At 43.2% G+C, this 17,843-nt stretch overlaps 1 protein-coding gene across 1 annotated transcript in view; it reads left to right on the top strand.

Moving 5' to 3' along the window:
- The first annotated feature begins 1,221 nt into the window (after window positions 1–1,221).
- The window catches only part of LOC115118351 (ras-related protein Rab-3C-like), a 60,832-nt gene continuing 44,210 nt past the window's right edge, over window positions 1,222–17,843 (top strand). The window contains exons 1-2 of the mRNA XM_029646950.2: window positions 1,222–1,317; window positions 2,644–2,853. Of these exons, the coding sequence (XP_029502810.1) occupies window positions 1,312–1,317; window positions 2,644–2,853 (216 nt within the window). The 5' untranslated portion in view covers window positions 1,222–1,311. The remainder of the gene's footprint in view (window positions 1,318–2,643; window positions 2,854–17,843) is intronic.

The raw sequence follows: 17,843 nt of genomic DNA, 5'->3' as shown, positions 1-17,843 counted from the left end.
CCCCGTCCCCGTCCAACCTCAATAATCCTACACTTCAATCTTTCCCTCCCTTGAACATACTTACAACAATATAACAACACATGCAAAATCAAAATCACAGTTTCATCAACGATACACTCAAGACACAAACCATTCACATTCTTGCCAATCAGATGTAATGCCGGGTTCAATGTACAATGTCCTAGACGCAATCGAGCAAACACCACCTCTTCCTTCCTAATCTGAATTTTGAATCTTGGTCGACCTACCTTTCTTTGAAGGGCCTATAAATGCCGGCCCTTTGGCTCAGAGTCTGATATCTTCTGCCTGGGCTGGGACCCAGCAGAATCTCATTACTACACCCAGTCTCTCGATTCTCCACAATAACATGAATGCCTCCAATAGTAGGTCACTCATATTAGATTTAGCAGATGATAAACTATTCAACACAGATAGGGAATCTGAGCATACTATAATTCTGACAGGTTGTACGTCCTCCACCCACTGGAGGGCAACTACTATCGCCAACAGTTCAACTGAGTATACTGACAGTTCATCTGTTAGTCTTCTACATATCTCCACTTCTACATATCTCCACAATTCAGGAATGTTAGCACCTGTTCCTGTGCTCCACTATCTGGGTCCTTGGATCCATCTGTGAAAAGCAGTAAAAATGCATAAAAACTTCTACCAATGTAATTGTCAAACAGTTTCCATATATCACTGATTTATAACCAATCTTTTATTTTCTCTACCAAGGTTAGTTCATCAACAGGATTCGGAAGTAATCCCAGAGGAACATCCCCTATCACCATAGAAGGGCCAACCTCCAAAACCAATCAGATTACGATGTGAGCCTTTCTTTTACGCCTGCTATATTAGGTTAAACTGTTTTGGTGAGCCTAGTTAACCCAATCAAAGTATTTTTCGTCATTGATGAATGGTGAAAGACTACATTCCCCGTCAGCTCAACATGCTATGTGATTGTGAACGGTTCTCGCTATCCCGTATATGTGGGACATCCCTAACCAATTGAAGATGATCTGGTGAAATGGTTAAGGTAAGGTATTAGGGTTTTGGTTATGGTTAGGCTAAGGGTTAGGGTTTAGGATCGGGAAGTCCCAAGGATCCCAGATAGAACTAACCGACTGTGAACGCGCGCAGTCGCGTGTCATTGCGCGCTCTCGTCTGGCTTGAAAAAAAGGGGACAGCTCCGTTGCTTAAATCCAGAGGGAGGCACAGGCGGAGCATCTCTGGGTATCACTCGCTGAATTGAACACAACACATTTGGAAATCTGTTTGTCATTTAGTGGCACGCTCCAGGACGCACCTATGCAGGTAGTTGTATGTTTTTTGGCCCTTTATTTCTCATGACATATTTGTAGTCATATATGCCTGTGAATTATTTGTAAAAACTGTATGGCAATTATGGTAATCAAGCGCATCTGGCCACACTGTTACTAAAATTGTGCCCTGAAAAGGAGAGAGCTACGCATGAAATCGTATCTGTATACAGGCAGAGTGACAATATGTTTTTAAGCAAAAACGAACTGATGGTGAAGAACATACGGTGTCAATATGGGGGTGGGGGTGCTTTTCTACATTAGCCTATTTTACATTACTATGGATTGAATTAATAGCCAGCGATGAACTGTAACGTTAGTTGTTCGCTTGAATTCAGTAATTATCTTACAGTATTATTTTATTAGCCTAGCCTATGTGAGCTGGACCAAATTAACCCACATTAGATCTAATTGATGTTAGATACAATTGGTGTTACATGATTAACATTTCTTATTTATAAGCTTGTATAGCTAGGCTAGACAGATATAATACACCATCAAATGTAAATGAAAGTGTAATGTATTTTGTTGTGGAACTTTGAATGGTTGCAGTTAACTGCATCAACCTTCTGTATTCATTTAGGATTTTACATAATCATTTTATAAGCTATAAAAATGTTTTATTAAAGAGAGCTTCTCCCTCTCTCTCTCTGTCTCTCTGTGTATATATATATATATATATATATATATATATTATATATATATTATATATATATATATATATATACTCCCACTAATTTATTGGGTAAAACACCAATGTTTCAGCATCACTGTGCCTTCTTCAGGGTTATGTCATGAATACCTGAACCAGGTTATGTAGACAAACAGTGAAATTAGTGCAACCAATGACAATAGGGAGGGGTGTGTCATAATTATTAGGTTGATTAGAATGAATTGAGTGAAATTAGATTATAAAATAATCTAGTAATCATTCCTGTAAAGAAGTCTTAAAGTCAGAGCTTGATTAATAAAGGAAATAGCCGAAAGGCTTATGGTACCACTTTTCCCAATGTGTGAATGAAAATGTCTCCCTCCCCTTAGCCAGGTAGAGGCTTGCCTGTGTCTGTGTATGGTTGAGTTATTGGATCTGAACAGCCCTGCTACATTGCTCTTATCATTTCTTTAACACCTCCATAGATTGAACATGTAAAAGGGTTGCGGATGCTGATGAAATAGTGGTCACAGGGTTCTGTCCAAAGTATTGCACTAGAGAATAGGGTGCCATTTGGGACGCATCCCTAATGTTCAGGTCTAGCGAACTCTGAAACCCCAATCACTGAACACCAATTGCTTTTGAATTCGAACCGTCTTGTTCTTGCAGATGGCTGCAACACAGCAAGAGGGCTCGGACCAGAACTTTGATTATATGTTCAAACTGCTTATCATCGGCAACAGCAGTGTAGGAAAAACTTCCTTTCTCTTCCGCTATGCCGATGATTCCTTCACCTCTGCTTTCGTCAGCACTGTGGGCATAGATTTCAAAGTGAAAACAGTCTACAAGAACGACAAGCGGATCAAACTACAGATATGGGTGAGTCTAAAGTGTGTTTTTGTGGCATGATACTCTCCTCACTCGAAGAGTGTTTCCTACTGTGGAATGTTACAGTATGCGTAGTACTGTTTGCTGTTGTAAAGGAGGTAGTTCAGAACTGTGTCAGTTCAGTTGGCTGCTGGACTGATGCAGTCTTGTCGTATGAAGGAGACCCAGGTTTGAACCCCGGTTGGTCACTCTGTCATGTTCACAAGATGTAACTTAGTGACAATATTACATTCAAAATGCTTTGAAAACAGGAAGTCTGAATTTGTATTTTGTTCTCTGCCCAGTAGCTATGGTATTAAACCTACAGCACTGGGGTACTGTCTGGGGTTTGTGAGGTTAGTGACAGCAGTTTCAAAAGGACTCAGGAAGGACTTTATTATCTCTGGGTGTCGTTTGTGAGGCCCAGGTCTGACCAATTCATTTTTGGGCATTTAATAATTGTATAGTCATGATATGAAGATTCAGCTTGGAAAAGTTTTTTTGCCTGGTCACAGACAATTGATGTGTTTTGCACTGAAGTCCACAAGCGAAGGAAAAAGGTGAGAGGAGGAGAACATGCAGATAGCTGTGAGAAATAATGATATATACATCGAGCAAAGTGATCATGCTGTTTTTATGTGGCTGCTATGAATGCGAATGTGTTTCTATGTGATCAGGGGTGTATTCATTCCTCCGATTCTGTTGAAAAACGTTTCTTAAACGGAAGCAAACAGAACAAAATGGGGATAAACATATCAGGATTTTGTCCAATGGAAACCCACATTTGGACTAGTGATTACACCCTAGATCAGCTAGATCCAGGCAAGAGTGTGCAAGGAATGTGTCACTACCTGTGTGCACCTACGTTGTAAACTTTCATTCTTAGGCTAGGTTGTAGCAACCTCATGATTGGTACAGGGAACATGTTAGTATGTAAAAGCCTAAACCTATCGATGTTACACTGAGCTGGGTGAATGGAATATGAATGACTTTCATCCAATATGATGTAAAAGAAATAAGGCCATGCTCATAAAAAAAAATGTGCATCCTCTCTCATCTAAAATGGCTCTGGTCTCACAGTATTCACAAAGCGTCTCACAGTATTCACAAAGCGTCTCACAGTATTCACAAAGCGTCTCACAGTATTCACAAAGCGTCTCACAGTATTCACAAAGCGTCTCACAGTATTCACAAAGCGTCTCACAGTAGGAGTGCTGATATAGAATCAGCTGTGCCTTTTTTAGCATAATGAATGGACTGATCAGCACTCCTATCTGATTTTAGATCAGTACTGCTTTATGAATACAGCCTGGTCTCTAGTCATGATCACTTCCTAACCCTAACTACCCTAACCCTTACTTACCCTTACTAACCCTAACCCTTACTACCCTAACCCTTACTTACCCTTACTAACCCTAACCCTAACTACCCTAACCCTTACTAACCCTGACTACCCTAACCCTTACTAACTCTAACCCTTACTAACCCTAACTACCCTAACCCTCACTTACACTAACCGTAACCCTTACTAACCGTAACCCTTACTAACCCTAACCCTTACTAACCATAACCCTTACAAACCCGAATCCTGACTAACCCTAACACTTACTAACCCTTACTAATCATAACCCTAGCTAACCCTTACTAACCCTAACCCTAGCTAAACTTACTAACCCTAACTATCCCTTACTAACTCTAGCCTTAACTAACCCTTACTAAACCTTACAAACCCTTACTAACCTTAACGCTTACTAACCCTAACTAACCCTAACCCACATTACTGTCTGGAGGATCGAGTGTCTAGTCATGATTTTCTTGATAGCAAAACGAATACAGGTCAAATTGTGAGTTTTAAATTGGATCTGCACTAACGACTTTGACCAACTGAACACATTAGGCTGCTCACTGTCTGCTGCAGAGTCAATGGCTACTGAGTACAGCTGGAATGGAATGTCGACCTAATGCTTACACTTCACAAATAATGGCCCAATCTCATGGTTTTTCATTTGTGCCAGGATGATTTTGAACTGTGTTGGTTTTTATACCCAAACCAAATCGCCTTGAGAGGATGTTATGCTTGCTGAAGACCCTATGATCTATAGCCCTTTCCTGAAGATATGATCCATTGGAAGCCCCGCTGGTCTGATCCATTGGAAGCCCCACTAGTCTGATCCATTGGAAGCCCCACTAGTCTGATTCCATTGGAAGCCCCACTAGTCTGATTCCATTGGAAGCCCCACTAGTCTGATTCCATTGGAAGCCCCGCTGGTCTGATCCATTGGAAGCCCCGCTGGTCTGATCCATTGGAAGCCCCGCTGGTCTGATCCATTGGAAGCCCCGCTGGTCTGATCCATTGGAAGCCCCGCTGGTCTGATCCATTGGAAGCCCCGCTGGTCTGATCCATTGGAAGCCCCGCTGGTCTGATCCATTGGAAGCCCCGCTGGTCTGATCCATTGGAAGCCCCGCTGGTCTGATCCATTGGAAGCCCCGCTGGTCTGATCCATTGGAAGCCCCGCTGGTCTGATCCATTGGAAGCACCACTGGTCTGCTACTCACAGATATTAAGCCTACTTCTCTACTGAAGACTGTCAAAATCAAACTGCAATCTAGTCAGAAGCCTACCCAGTGGGCACATACTGGTTGAATCAATGTTGTTTCCACATAATTTCAAAGAAGTTACTTTGAAGCAATGTGGAATAGACATTGAATTGATGTATGTGCCCAGTGGGTATTTGACTAAATCTTCTGATCATCGACTGATATTTCAGTGTGTGGCCACCACCTGGTTCATGTAAAGCAGACATTTGGTGGCAGAATAGCTCAAACACCAGCAGCAGATTCTCTCTGCTAGGTTCTCAAGAGGCAAAATGCGTGTACAGTGTTAGAGAAGAGGGCGGTACCTCTTCTCTAACACTGTACACGCATTTTGCCTCTTGAGAACCTAGCAGAGAATCTGCTGCTGGTGTTTGAGCTATTCTGCCACCAAATGTCTGCTTTACATGAACCAGGTGGTGGCCACACATGGAGAATAATTAGGCCAGCTATTAATCATCATGTCAATGGTGTATTACAGACAAAACTGTTCTTATTAGAGAAAAAAACCAATAGGTATCTAAATTATTTTAATGCTTCAAGAGTAGGATGAGAGTATGATTTCAGCAGTGGTGTAAAGTACTTAAGTAAATGTACTTAAATTACTACTTAAGTAGTTTTTGGGAGTATCTGTACTTTCCTTTACTATTTATATTTTTTGGACAACTTTTACTTTTACTTCACTACATTCATAAAGAAAATAATGTACTTTCTACTCCATACATTTTCTCAGACACTCAGAAGTACTCGTTACATTTTCACAGGAAAATGGTCCAATTCAAACACTTATCAAGAGAACATCCCTGGTCATCCCTACTGCCCCTGATCTGGTGGACTCACTAAACAGAGAACATCCCTGGTCATCCCTACTGCCCCTGATCTGGTGGACTCACTAAACAGAGAACATCCCTGGTCATCCCTACTGCCCCTGATCTGGTGGACTCACTAAACAGAGAACATCCCTGGTCATCCCTACTGCCCCTGATCTGGTGGACTCACTAAACAGAGAACATCCCTGGTCATCCCTACTGCCCCTGATCTGGTGGACTCACTAAACAGAGAACATCCCTGGTCATCCCTACTGCCCCTGATCTGGTGGACTCACTAAACAGAGAACATCCCTGGTCATCCCTACTGCCCCTGATCTGGTGGACTCACTAAACAGAGAACATCCCTGGTCATCCCTACTGCCCCTGATCTGGTGGACTCACTAAACAGAGAACATCCCTGGTCATCCCTACTGCCCCTGATCTGGTGGACTCACTAAACAGAGAACATCCCTGGTCATCCCTACTGCCCCTGATCTGGTGGACTCACTAAACAGAGAACATCCCTGGTCATCCCTACTGCCCCTGATCTGGTGGACTCACTAAACAGAGAACATCCCTGGTCATCCCTACTGCCCCTGATCTGGTGTACTCACTAAACAGAGAACATCCCTGGTCATCCCTACTGCCCCTGATCTGGTGGGCTCACTAAACAGAGAACATCCCTGGTTATCCCTACTGCCCCTGATCTGGTGTACTCACTAAAAGCAAATGCTTCTTTTATAAATGATGTCTGAACATTGGAGTGTGTCCTTGGCTATCCGTAAATAAAATAAAAAACACAATTGTGCCGTCTGGTTTGCTTAATATAAGGAAGTTGAAATGATTTATACTTTTACTTTTGATACTTAAATATATAGACTTTTACTCAAGTTGTATTTTACTGGCTGACTTTCACTTTTACTTGAGTCATTTTCTATTAAGGTATATTTACTTTTACTCAAGTATGAGAGTTGAGTACTTTTTCCACCACTGGATTTCAGCCATGTTTAGAGCGAGTAAGTCTTTGTTGCATGGAGGATTTTGCTTCTAATGTTGACCAGTGACCACAAAGCAAGTGTAATATTGTATCAATACAGTAATTTTACTTAGCAACAGTCAATGGCAGCATGTGAAATTATATTTTCATCTATGTGATACAAAATACAAAACCTGAAACACATAAACAATTTACAGTAAATCCAAAGGACTCCTTCACCTTTATGAGTCATTAGCATGCCCTCCCTCGACCTGGTCTCATCTGAGTCCCTCTCTGTCCAAATTAATATCACTCACTCCTGAATGTGCTACCAGACCCTGCCATACACTGAAACCATGGAAACAGGTCTGGAGCTAGCTAGCACAGAGGAGGTAGCTGTGGCACAGGGGTTATACAATACAACCAGACTCATAACATTGATTTTGGGAAACGGTGTTAGCAGTTAGCTAGCGGGTAGTGGGTGCTAGGCTTGGTCACTCTGCCCTGGCTGTCTGTAATCAGAGGTCTACACAGCTTTGCCGGATATCTGAAATGCTTGAAATGGAGTTTTGCGGTCTCAAGGAGTTTTATTAGTATCGATTTTTCATTTACGTTGCAGCTGTCTTCAATCATGGCTAACTTAGAGAGGCTTAAAGAGTGTTAGAGGGACATAGCTACAATGGCTGATACAATTGTAGTGCAATGTCTCCACTTTTACTGAGACTATACTGCAGTAATGAGCTTTAACAGCTTTAGAATATCAGATTCCATTTATAAATTAGGGTTAGATCCAACTAAACAAAGTCAAGCCATCAAGACAGTCTGAGGAAGACATCAGCTTGATGTCGAAAACGTCAGTCACCTGTATTCATCCTGAACAATGAATTAAAGTGAGCAAATAAGAAATGAATTGAATGGTTTTTGTGGAGTACACCTCTCTGCCTCAAACGAGTACTTTTGGAGGTTTTTCTTGGTAAGCCCCATCAAGCTTTATGAAAACAATATTTATGAACTGCCGTTAGTGTATATACAGCACTTGACAATAGGCTTCAAAGCAGTTTACACTGTTATGGGGGGGATAATTTCACCTCATCCACCACTGGTCAGGGTTGGGGAGTAACGGATTACAAAAAAACGGTAACTATAATCTGTTACGTTACCAGCAAAAATATTGTAATCAGATTACAGATATTTTTGAAAAACTAGATGATTACTGAGAGGATTACTTTTATATTCAGAAAGGATATTTGCGGGAAAAAAATCTGTTTCTCAAACTGTGCACTGGGGCCTCCCACTCCTCTTTCTGTTCTGGTTAGAGCCAGTTTGCGCTGTTCTGTGAAGGGAGTAGTACACAGCGTTGTACGAGATCTTCAGTTTCTTGCTAATTTCTTGCATGGAACAGCCTTCATTTCTCAGAACAAAAATTTCAGAAGAAAGTTATTTGTTTCTGGCCATTTTGAGCCTGTAATCGAACCCACAAATGCTAATGCTCCAGATACTCCACTAGTCTAAAGAAGGCCAGTTTTATTGCTTCTTTAATCAGGACAGCAGTTTTCAGCTGTGCTAGCATAATTGCAAAAAAGGGTTTTCTAATGATCAATTAGCCTTTTAAAATGATCATCTTGGATTAGCTAATACAACGTGCCATTTGAAGACAGGAGTGATGGTTGCTGATAATGGGCCTCTGTACACCTATGTAGATATTCCATATTCCAGATACAATAGTCCAGCTTCAATAGTCATTTACAACATTAACAATGTCTACACTGTATTTCTGATCAACTTGATGTTATTTTAATGGACTATTTTTTTTCTTCTTTCAAAAACCAGGACATTTCTAAGTGACCCCAAACGTTTGAATGGTATTGTGAAAATATACAGTATGAATCAAAAGTTTGGACACAGCTACTCATTCCAGGACTTTTCTTTATTTTGACAATTTTCTACATTGTAGAATAGTAGTGAAGACATCAAAACTATGAAATAACACATGGAATCATGTAGTAACCAAAAAAGGCAGCCAGCAGCTTCCTGTGGTCGTGTCTCAAATGGCACCCTATTCCCTATGAGCCCTGGTCAAAGGCACTTTTTAGGGAATAGGGTCCCATTTCAGATGCGGCGCGGTCTTTATTATCCTCCCATCTCTCATCGTTAGACGCCGACATTTAACCGCCTCGCTTTTCTGAAGAACAGCTGGCTTGTTTCCGGAAGGCGTCTTTTGTTCCCCCGACGAGGTGTGTGTGTGTGTGTGTGTGTGTGTGTGTGTGTGTGCGCCTGCCTATCTCCCTGGATATGTTTTGACAACCCACTTACGTCAGACTAGTCACAGTGTTGAATCGCATCTCAAACTCTCTTTGTCTTTTTGTGAACATTTCAACCCTGCATTAAAACTAGTTCATCCTCCTTCTTCACTCTTATGCAAAAACATTTAAAAAAAACTTTAAATCTGAAGAAAAATGGGTACAAATCATTCTAATGAACAATGTGTTCTTATACCATGGCATTGTTGAATACTCATTTCTGATTTGCTTGAAGGGCATTCTAGAGCATGCATTATTTCCCTGTAACGCACGGTAGAATTCAATGGCTATAGTTCGTTCTTGCATGTTCTATGTTTGAGCTGCTTTTTGAAAGCTGCTTTTGAATTAGATTTGCATAATAGCAAACTAGGACTGATGGTTTGGTTAACTAAACTAGCAAGTCTGTTTGGTTACCGAGGCAACTACTGTCTATCTGTCTGTCTGTCTATCTAGTAAACTTGCTAACTGCTTTAGTGGATGTTGAACACATTTATAGCCACGAAATAAAAGGGATAATCAACTCGTGGCTCAATGCGCTCTGTGTAAAATAATGCAACTCCGTGGAACACACCTTCCACGTTATTCATTATCTTCCACAGAACCCATAGCCTCTTGTTGATTATCCCTTACATATTAATTGACTTGTGATTCAAATGGAAATACTTGTCCTATTATTAGCTCATTAGCTTGACTAAACATGAGCGGTGATAATTACTGCAGTTGTCTGGTCAAACTCCTAAAGCTTTTTTAGTCTGTCAGATGTTAACCCTAGACCTAACCCTAAAGCCTTGGGTTACATCTCAGCTGCAGTAGTGATTCAGTGGATGAGATAATGCCATACGGTAGAGATTCATTGTGACTGCAACCCAAATATCACCCTATTACCTATAGGCCCTGGTCAAAAGTAGTGCACTACATAGGGAACAGGCTGCCACTTGGGACGCACAAACTGCGCCTTTGAATAAGCAGCCGTGTGGGATAATAATTTAACTGGAAAAGCAGGGGGTCCTAAGCCTTTCAAAGATGTCACTGTGTGATGCAGGCTATTGCAGATGAAAACGCAGCAAGAAACTTTGGTTAGATCTTTCTGGGAGCATATTATGCACTGTAGCATTTGAACAAACAGGGATTGATTCCAAAGAGTATCTACTGTCATGATTCCAAGAAGTATCTACTGTTATCGTAGTACTAGGTGCATTCTCTTCCTGATTTCCTCTTAAATCGTTTCAACTAGATATTCCACTTTCCGTTTCCTTCCCAAATCACATTCTGTATAGACAAGTGAAGGAAATGTCTGCCGTTCACTTCATAAATGGGAAGCATTAAACTGACTTACAGTAAATCTAGGAGGACATTCATAACATACTTTTGGTCATGTAGTGTATGTGGACACCTGCTCATCGAACAGCTCATTCCAAATTCATGGGCATTAACATACCTCCCTTTGCTGCTATAACAGCCTCCACTCTTCTGGGAAGGCTTTCCATTAGATGTTGGAATATTGTTGCCGGGACTTGCTTCCATTCAGTCACAATAGCATTAGTGAGGTTGGGCACTGATGTTGGGCGATTTGGCCTGGCTCGCAGTCGGCGTTCCAATTCATCCCAAAGGTTTTTGATGGAGCTGAGGTCAGGGCTCTGTGCAGGCCAGTCAAGTTCTTCCAAACCGATCTCAACAAACTATTTCTGTATGGACCTTACTTTGTGCATAGGGACATCGTCATGCTGAAACAGGAAAGGGCCTTCCCCAAACATTTGCCACAATGTTGGAAGCACAGAATCGTCTGGAATGTCATTGTATGCTGTAACGTTAAGATTTCCCTTCACTGAAACTAAGGGGCCTAGCCCGAACCATGAAAAACAGCCCCAGACCATTAGTCCTCCTCCACCAAATATTACAGTTGGCACTATGCATTCAGGCAGGTAGCGTTCTCCTGGCATCCAACAAACCCAGATTCGTCTGTCGTACTGCCAGATGATGAAGCGTGATTCATCACTCCAGAGAACGCGTTTCCACTGCTCCAGAGTCCACTGGTGGCAAGCTTTACACCACTCAAGCCGACGCTTGGAATTGCGCATGGTGATCTTTGGCTTGTGTGCAGCTGGAAACCCATTTCATGAAGCTCCTGACGAACAGTTCTTGTGCTGACGTTGCTTCCAGAGGAGCTTCAGCACTCAGTGGTCCCACTCTGTGAGCTTGTGTGGCCTACCACTTCGCGGCTGAGCCGTTGTTGCTCCTAGATGTTTCCACTTCACAATAACAGTACTTGTAGTTGACCGGGGAAGCACTAGCAGGGCAGAAATTTGATGAACTGACTTGTTGGCGGGGCCATGTTGAAAGTCACTGAGCTCTTCAGTAAGGCCATTCTACTGCCAATGTTTGTCTATAGAGATTGCATGGCTATGGGTTTGATTTTATACACCTAACAGCAACGGGTGTGGCTAAAATAACATAATACACTAATTTGAAGGGGTGTACACATACTTTTGTATATATCGTGTATTAATCAATTTAACCGTTAACACAGCTCTCATCATGACCCGTCCAAGGCAGTCAGTGACACTTCTGAGTGAACTATTGTCACTTTGTTCCTGTTGCCTCTTGTGTGGTATCGGACAACCAAAGACGTTCATTAGCTTCAAAGAGAGGTGTTTTGTCCACAGATTCATTCACAGCTCTTCACTGCTTCATTCTGGGGCTGTGTAAACTGTAGAGTAGGGCATGCCTATTCATCTTGAGCTATATATAACCCTCCTTGTCCTACCTCCAAGCCTGTTGGGAGAAAACTGAGAGAGAAAGAGAGGGGGGTGGAGAGAGGGGAAGAGGTAGAGAGGCAGAGCAATGGAGAGTTGGAGAGAGAGAGAGGTGGGGGAGGATAGAGAAAGAGCTGAGTATCTTTTCTGCTCATTTTTTATCCCTCATTTCATTCAAGGACATTTCAGCAGTGCTCGGCTGAAAAGGCCTTGTCACACTGTCTGTAAGCGTTGTCCTTATCACCATGAAAAGCCACACACTTCAGTAGCAAGCAGTATGCATCACTTTACCCGTGTTTGTAGGCTTTGGTGTCATTATTCTGTGCAACATTTTCATAGTCAAAATCGCACAGAAATGTTTGTTACACTTACGCTTAGTCATGCAATACAGTAAGGCAGCATTCAACTTGACAGACACGAGTTGTTGTACATTATCAATTTCAATGAAAGACACGAGTTGTACATTACATTTAACATTTAAGTCATTTAGCAGACGCTCTTATCCAGAGCGACTTACAAATTGACATCTATCAATTTCAATGAATGAGTCTTGAACCTGTGTGTGAAGTATGTCCTTTGCTCAGTGCAGTAACTAAGGAAATCATGGGTTTGTTAGTAACTAAGGGAATCAGGGGTTTGTTAGTAACTGAGGGGATCAGGGGGTTGTTAGTAACTAAGGGAATTAGGGGTTGTTAGTAACTAAGGGAATCAGTAACTAAGGGAATCAGGGGTTAATTAGGAACTGAGGGAATTGGGGGTTTGTTAGTACTAAGGGAATTAGGGGTTTGTTAGTAACTGAGGGGATCAGGGGGTTGTTAGTAAACTAAGGGAATCAGGGGTTTGATAGTAACTGAGGGGATCAGGGGGTTGTTAGTAAACTAAGGGAATCAGGGGGTTGTTAGTAACTAAGGGAATTAGGGGTTGTTAGTAACTGAGGGGATCAGGGGTTTGTTAGTAACTAAGTGAATCAGGGGTTCGTTAGTAACTAAGGGAATTAGGGGTTGTTAGTAACTAAGGGAATTAGGGGTTGTTAGTAACTAAGGGAATCAGGGGTTAATTAAGAACTGAGGGAATTGGGGGTTTGCTAGTAACTTAAGGAGATGGCCGCCAGTCTCCTAACCAATTGTGCTATTATGTGTTTTTTTTCTGCAACTGTATCTTATGGAAGAAAAGAGCTTCTGGATATCAGGACAGCGATCACTCACCTCAGATTAGACAAAGATTTATTCAACAACAACAAGCAGGACTCAAACGATATACTCCAAACACCCCACAGGTCAGACATCCCAATTATTCGCAAAAGGAAGCGACGCAGAGGACGAACAGCCGGATGCCTCGTCCGAACCCGCATTAGACAACTAGGAAAGCTGCCGTTGCCGTCAATATTACTCGCCAACGTGCAATCATTGGACAATAAACTAGACGAGGTACGATCACGAATATCCTACCAACGGGACATCAAAAACGGAATCGTGACTGAATGACGACATGGATATTCAGCTAGCGGGATACACGCTGCACCGGCAGGATAGAACAGCACACTCCGAGGGGGGGGGGGGAATATTTGAAGCTCCTGCATATTTGTAAACAACAGCTGGTGCACGAAATCTAAAGAAGTCTCAAGATTTTGCTCGCCTGAAGTAGAGTATATTGTGATAATCTGCAGGCCACACTACTTGCCTAAAGAGTTCTCAGCTATACTTTTCGTGGCTGTTTATTTACCACCACAGACAGATGCTGGCACTAAGACCGCACTCAGTCAGCTGAATAAGGAAATAAGCAAACAGGAAACCACTCACCCAGAGCCGGCGCTCCTAGTGGACGGATACTTTAATGCAGGGAAACTTAAATCAGTTCTACCAAATCTCTATCAACATGTTAAATGTGCAACCAGAGGGAAACAATTCTAGATCACCTGTACTCCACACACAGAGACGCGTACAAAGCTCTCCCCCGCCCTCCATTTGGTAAATCCGACCACAACTCTATCCTCCTGATTCTGATTATCAGGAAGCACCACTCGGTCTGACTGGGTCTATAAAAAAATGGTCAGATGAAGCAGATGCTAAACTACAGGACTGCGTTGCTATCACAGACTGGAACATGTTCCGGGATTCTTCCAATAACATTGAGGAATGCACCACATCAGTCACCGGCTTTATCAATAAGTGCATTGAGGACATCGTCCCCACAGTGACTGTACGTACATACCCCAACCAGAAGCCATGGATTACAGGCAACATTCACACTGAGGTAAAGGGTAGAGCTGCCGCTTTCAAGGTGCGGGATTCTAACCTGGAAGCTTACAAGAAATCCCGCTATGCCCTGCGACGAACCATCAAACAGGCAAGGCGTCAATACAGGGCTAAGATTGAATCATACTACACCGGCTCCGACGCTCGTCGGATGTGGCAGGGCTTGCAAACTATTAGACTACAAAGAGAAGCACAGCCGCGAGCTGCCCAGTGACACGAGCCTACCAGACGAGCTAAATCACTTCTATGCTCGCTTCGAGGCAAGCAACACTGAGGCATGCATGAGAGCATCAGCTGTTACGGACGACTGTGTGATCACGCTCTTCGTAGCCGACGTGAGTAAGACCTTTAAACAGGTCAACATACACAAGGCTGCGGGGCCAGACGGATTACCAGGACGTGTGCTCCGGGCATGTGCTGACCAACTGGCAGGTGTCTTCACTGACATTTTCAACATCTTCCTGATTGAGTCTGTAATACCAACATGCTTCAAGCAGACCACCATAGTCACCCTGCCTAAATGACTACAGACCCGTAGCACTCACGTCCGTAGCCATGACGTGCTTTGAAAGGCTGGTAATGGCTCACATCAACACCATTATCCCAGAAACCCTAGACCCACTCCAATTTGCATACCGCCCAAACAGATCCACAGATGATGCCATCTCTACTGCACTCCACACTGCCCTTTCCCACCTGGACAAAAGGAACACCTATGTGAGAATGCTGTTCATTGACTACAGCTCAGCGTTCAACACCATAGTACCCTCAAAGCTCATCACCAAGCTAAGGATCCTGGGACTAAACACCTCCCTCTGCAACTGGATCCTGGACTTCCTGACAGGCCGCCACCAGGTGGTGAGGGTGGGTAGCAACACATCTGCCACGCTGATCCGCAACACTGGAGCTCCCAAGGGGTGCGGGATCAGTCCCCTCCTGTACTCCCGGTTCACCCACGGCTGCATGGCCAGGCAGGACTCCAACACAATCATTAAGTTTGCTGACGACACAACAGTGGTAGGCCTGATCACCGACAACGACGAGACAGCCTATAGGGAGGAGGTCAGAGACCTGGCCGGGTGGTGCCAGAATAACAACCTATCCCTCAACGTAACCAAGACTAAGGAGATGATTGTGGACTACAGGAAAAGGAGCACCGAGCACGTCCCCATTCTCATCGACGGGGCTGTAGTGGAGCAGGTTGAGAGCTTTAAATTCCTTGGTGTCCACATCACCAACAAACTAGATTGGTCCAAACACACCAAGACAGTTGTGAAGAGGGCACTACAAAGCCTATTCCCCCTCAGGAAACTAAAAAGATTTGGCATGGGTCCTGAGATCCTCAAAAGGTTCTACAGCTGCAACATCGAGAGCATCCTGACCAGTTGCATCACTGCCTGGTAGGGCAATTGCTCGGACTCCGACCACAAGGCACTTCAGAGGGTAGTGCGTACGGCCCAGTACATCACTGGGGCAAAGCTGCCTGCCATCCAGGACCTCTACACCAGGCGGTGTCAGAGGAAGGCCCTAAAAATTGTCAAAGACCCCAGCCACCCCAGTCATAGACTGTTCTCTCTACTACCGCATGGCAAGCGGTACCGGAGTGCCAAGTCTAGGACAAAAAGGCTTCTCAACAGTTTTTACCCCCAAGACATAAGACTCCTGAACAGGTAACCAAATGGTTACCTGGACTATTTGCATTGTGTGCCCCTTCCCAACCCCTCTTTTACGCTGCTGCTACTCTCTGTTAATCTTATATGCATAGTCATTTTAAGTATACATTCATGTACATGTAACAGTATAACTTTAGTCCGTCCCCTCGCGAACCAGGGACCCTCTGCACACACAGACAACAGTCACCCACGAAGCATCGTTACCCATCGCTCCACAAAAGCCGCGGCCCTTGCAGAGCAAGGGGAACCACTACTTCAAGGTCTCAGAGCAAGTGACGTCACCGATTGAAACGCTATTAGCGCGCACCACCGCTAACTAGCTAGCCATTTCCCATTCGTTACATACATACTACCTAAATTGGCCCGACTAACCAGTGCTCCCGCACATTGGCTAACCGGGCCATCTGCATTGTGTCGCACCACCCGCCAACCCCTCTTTTTAGGCTTCTGCTACTCTCTGTTCATCATATATGCATAGTCACTTTAACGATACCTACATGTACATACTACCTCAATAAGCCTGACTAACAGGTGTCTGTATGTAGCCTTGCTACTCTTTTTTTCAAATGTCTTTTTACTGTTGTTTTATTTCTTTACTCACCTACACACACACACACACACACCTTTTTTAAATGTTCTTTTCCGCACCATTGATTAGAGCCTGTAAGTAAACATTTCACTGTAAGGTCTACCTACACCTGTTGTATTCGGCGCACGTGACAAATAAACTTTGATTTAATTAGACATTGTGGTTTTGTGGAGGTAGCCTATATTGAACATGATTGCACTGATCTACCATTCTGATACAAGATGTAAATAGCTATTCTATCAAAACTGGTTGCCAGGATAATGTTAATTTAACGGCCATGAACTTGATTTAAAGAAGCATATTTGAAATGCTGTTATTGGAAGCTAGCTATCATGTAGTCTCCCACAGTTAACACTATTTATCAAATGAATCCAAGCACACATTCTTGCAATGTATCTGAAGTTTTCTTATGGCTTGGAAAAAGGTTCCGCTTTAATAAGGCGTGGCATTCCTAGCATATTTCAACTGGATGTCTCAATCAGTCAATGCTGACATCCTCAAACAAACATCTGTCTACCGAGCTTATTCTCAGTGCCCCGGTTGCCCGTCAGAGAGATTTGCTCTGCCTCCTCATTCTCTACGGAAATCTAAAACTGGAACCCAGGCTATATTTCCCAATGAATTCTCTCTTCTTTTCTCAGCATGTTCTACTCATGAACATTAGATTCCTCCCTCCCTAGGCACTGACAACCTCCAGTATCCATCCATTCATCCTTCAGCCCGCCCACCTGTCTATGAATCTGTGTTTCCTTCTAGAAGCATCAGTACATCTAGCTAATAACAGGTCACTGTGTGTTGTTGGGGGTCTGAATTTATGGGTCTGCCTGGTGAAAGGATGTGGGGTTTGAAAACAAAGAGAGGGAGGGAGAGAGATAAAGAGAGAACATGTGAGGGAGAGAGAGAGAGACACAGAGAGGAGAATAAAGAGTAGTCCTCTGTAGCTCAGTTGGTAGAGCATGGAGCTTGTAATGCCAGGATAGGGGGTTTGATTCCTGGGACCACCCTTACGTAGAATGTATTCACGCATGACTGTAAGTTGCTCTGGATAAAAGTGT

Source organism: Oncorhynchus nerka, linkage group LG4 (genome assembly GCF_034236695.1).
Source record: "Oncorhynchus nerka isolate Pitt River linkage group LG4, Oner_Uvic_2.0, whole genome shotgun sequence".
Lineage (NCBI taxonomy): Eukaryota > Metazoa > Chordata > Actinopteri > Salmoniformes > Salmonidae > Oncorhynchus > Oncorhynchus nerka.
This window is presented reverse-complemented; position numbering and strand designations above follow the sequence as displayed.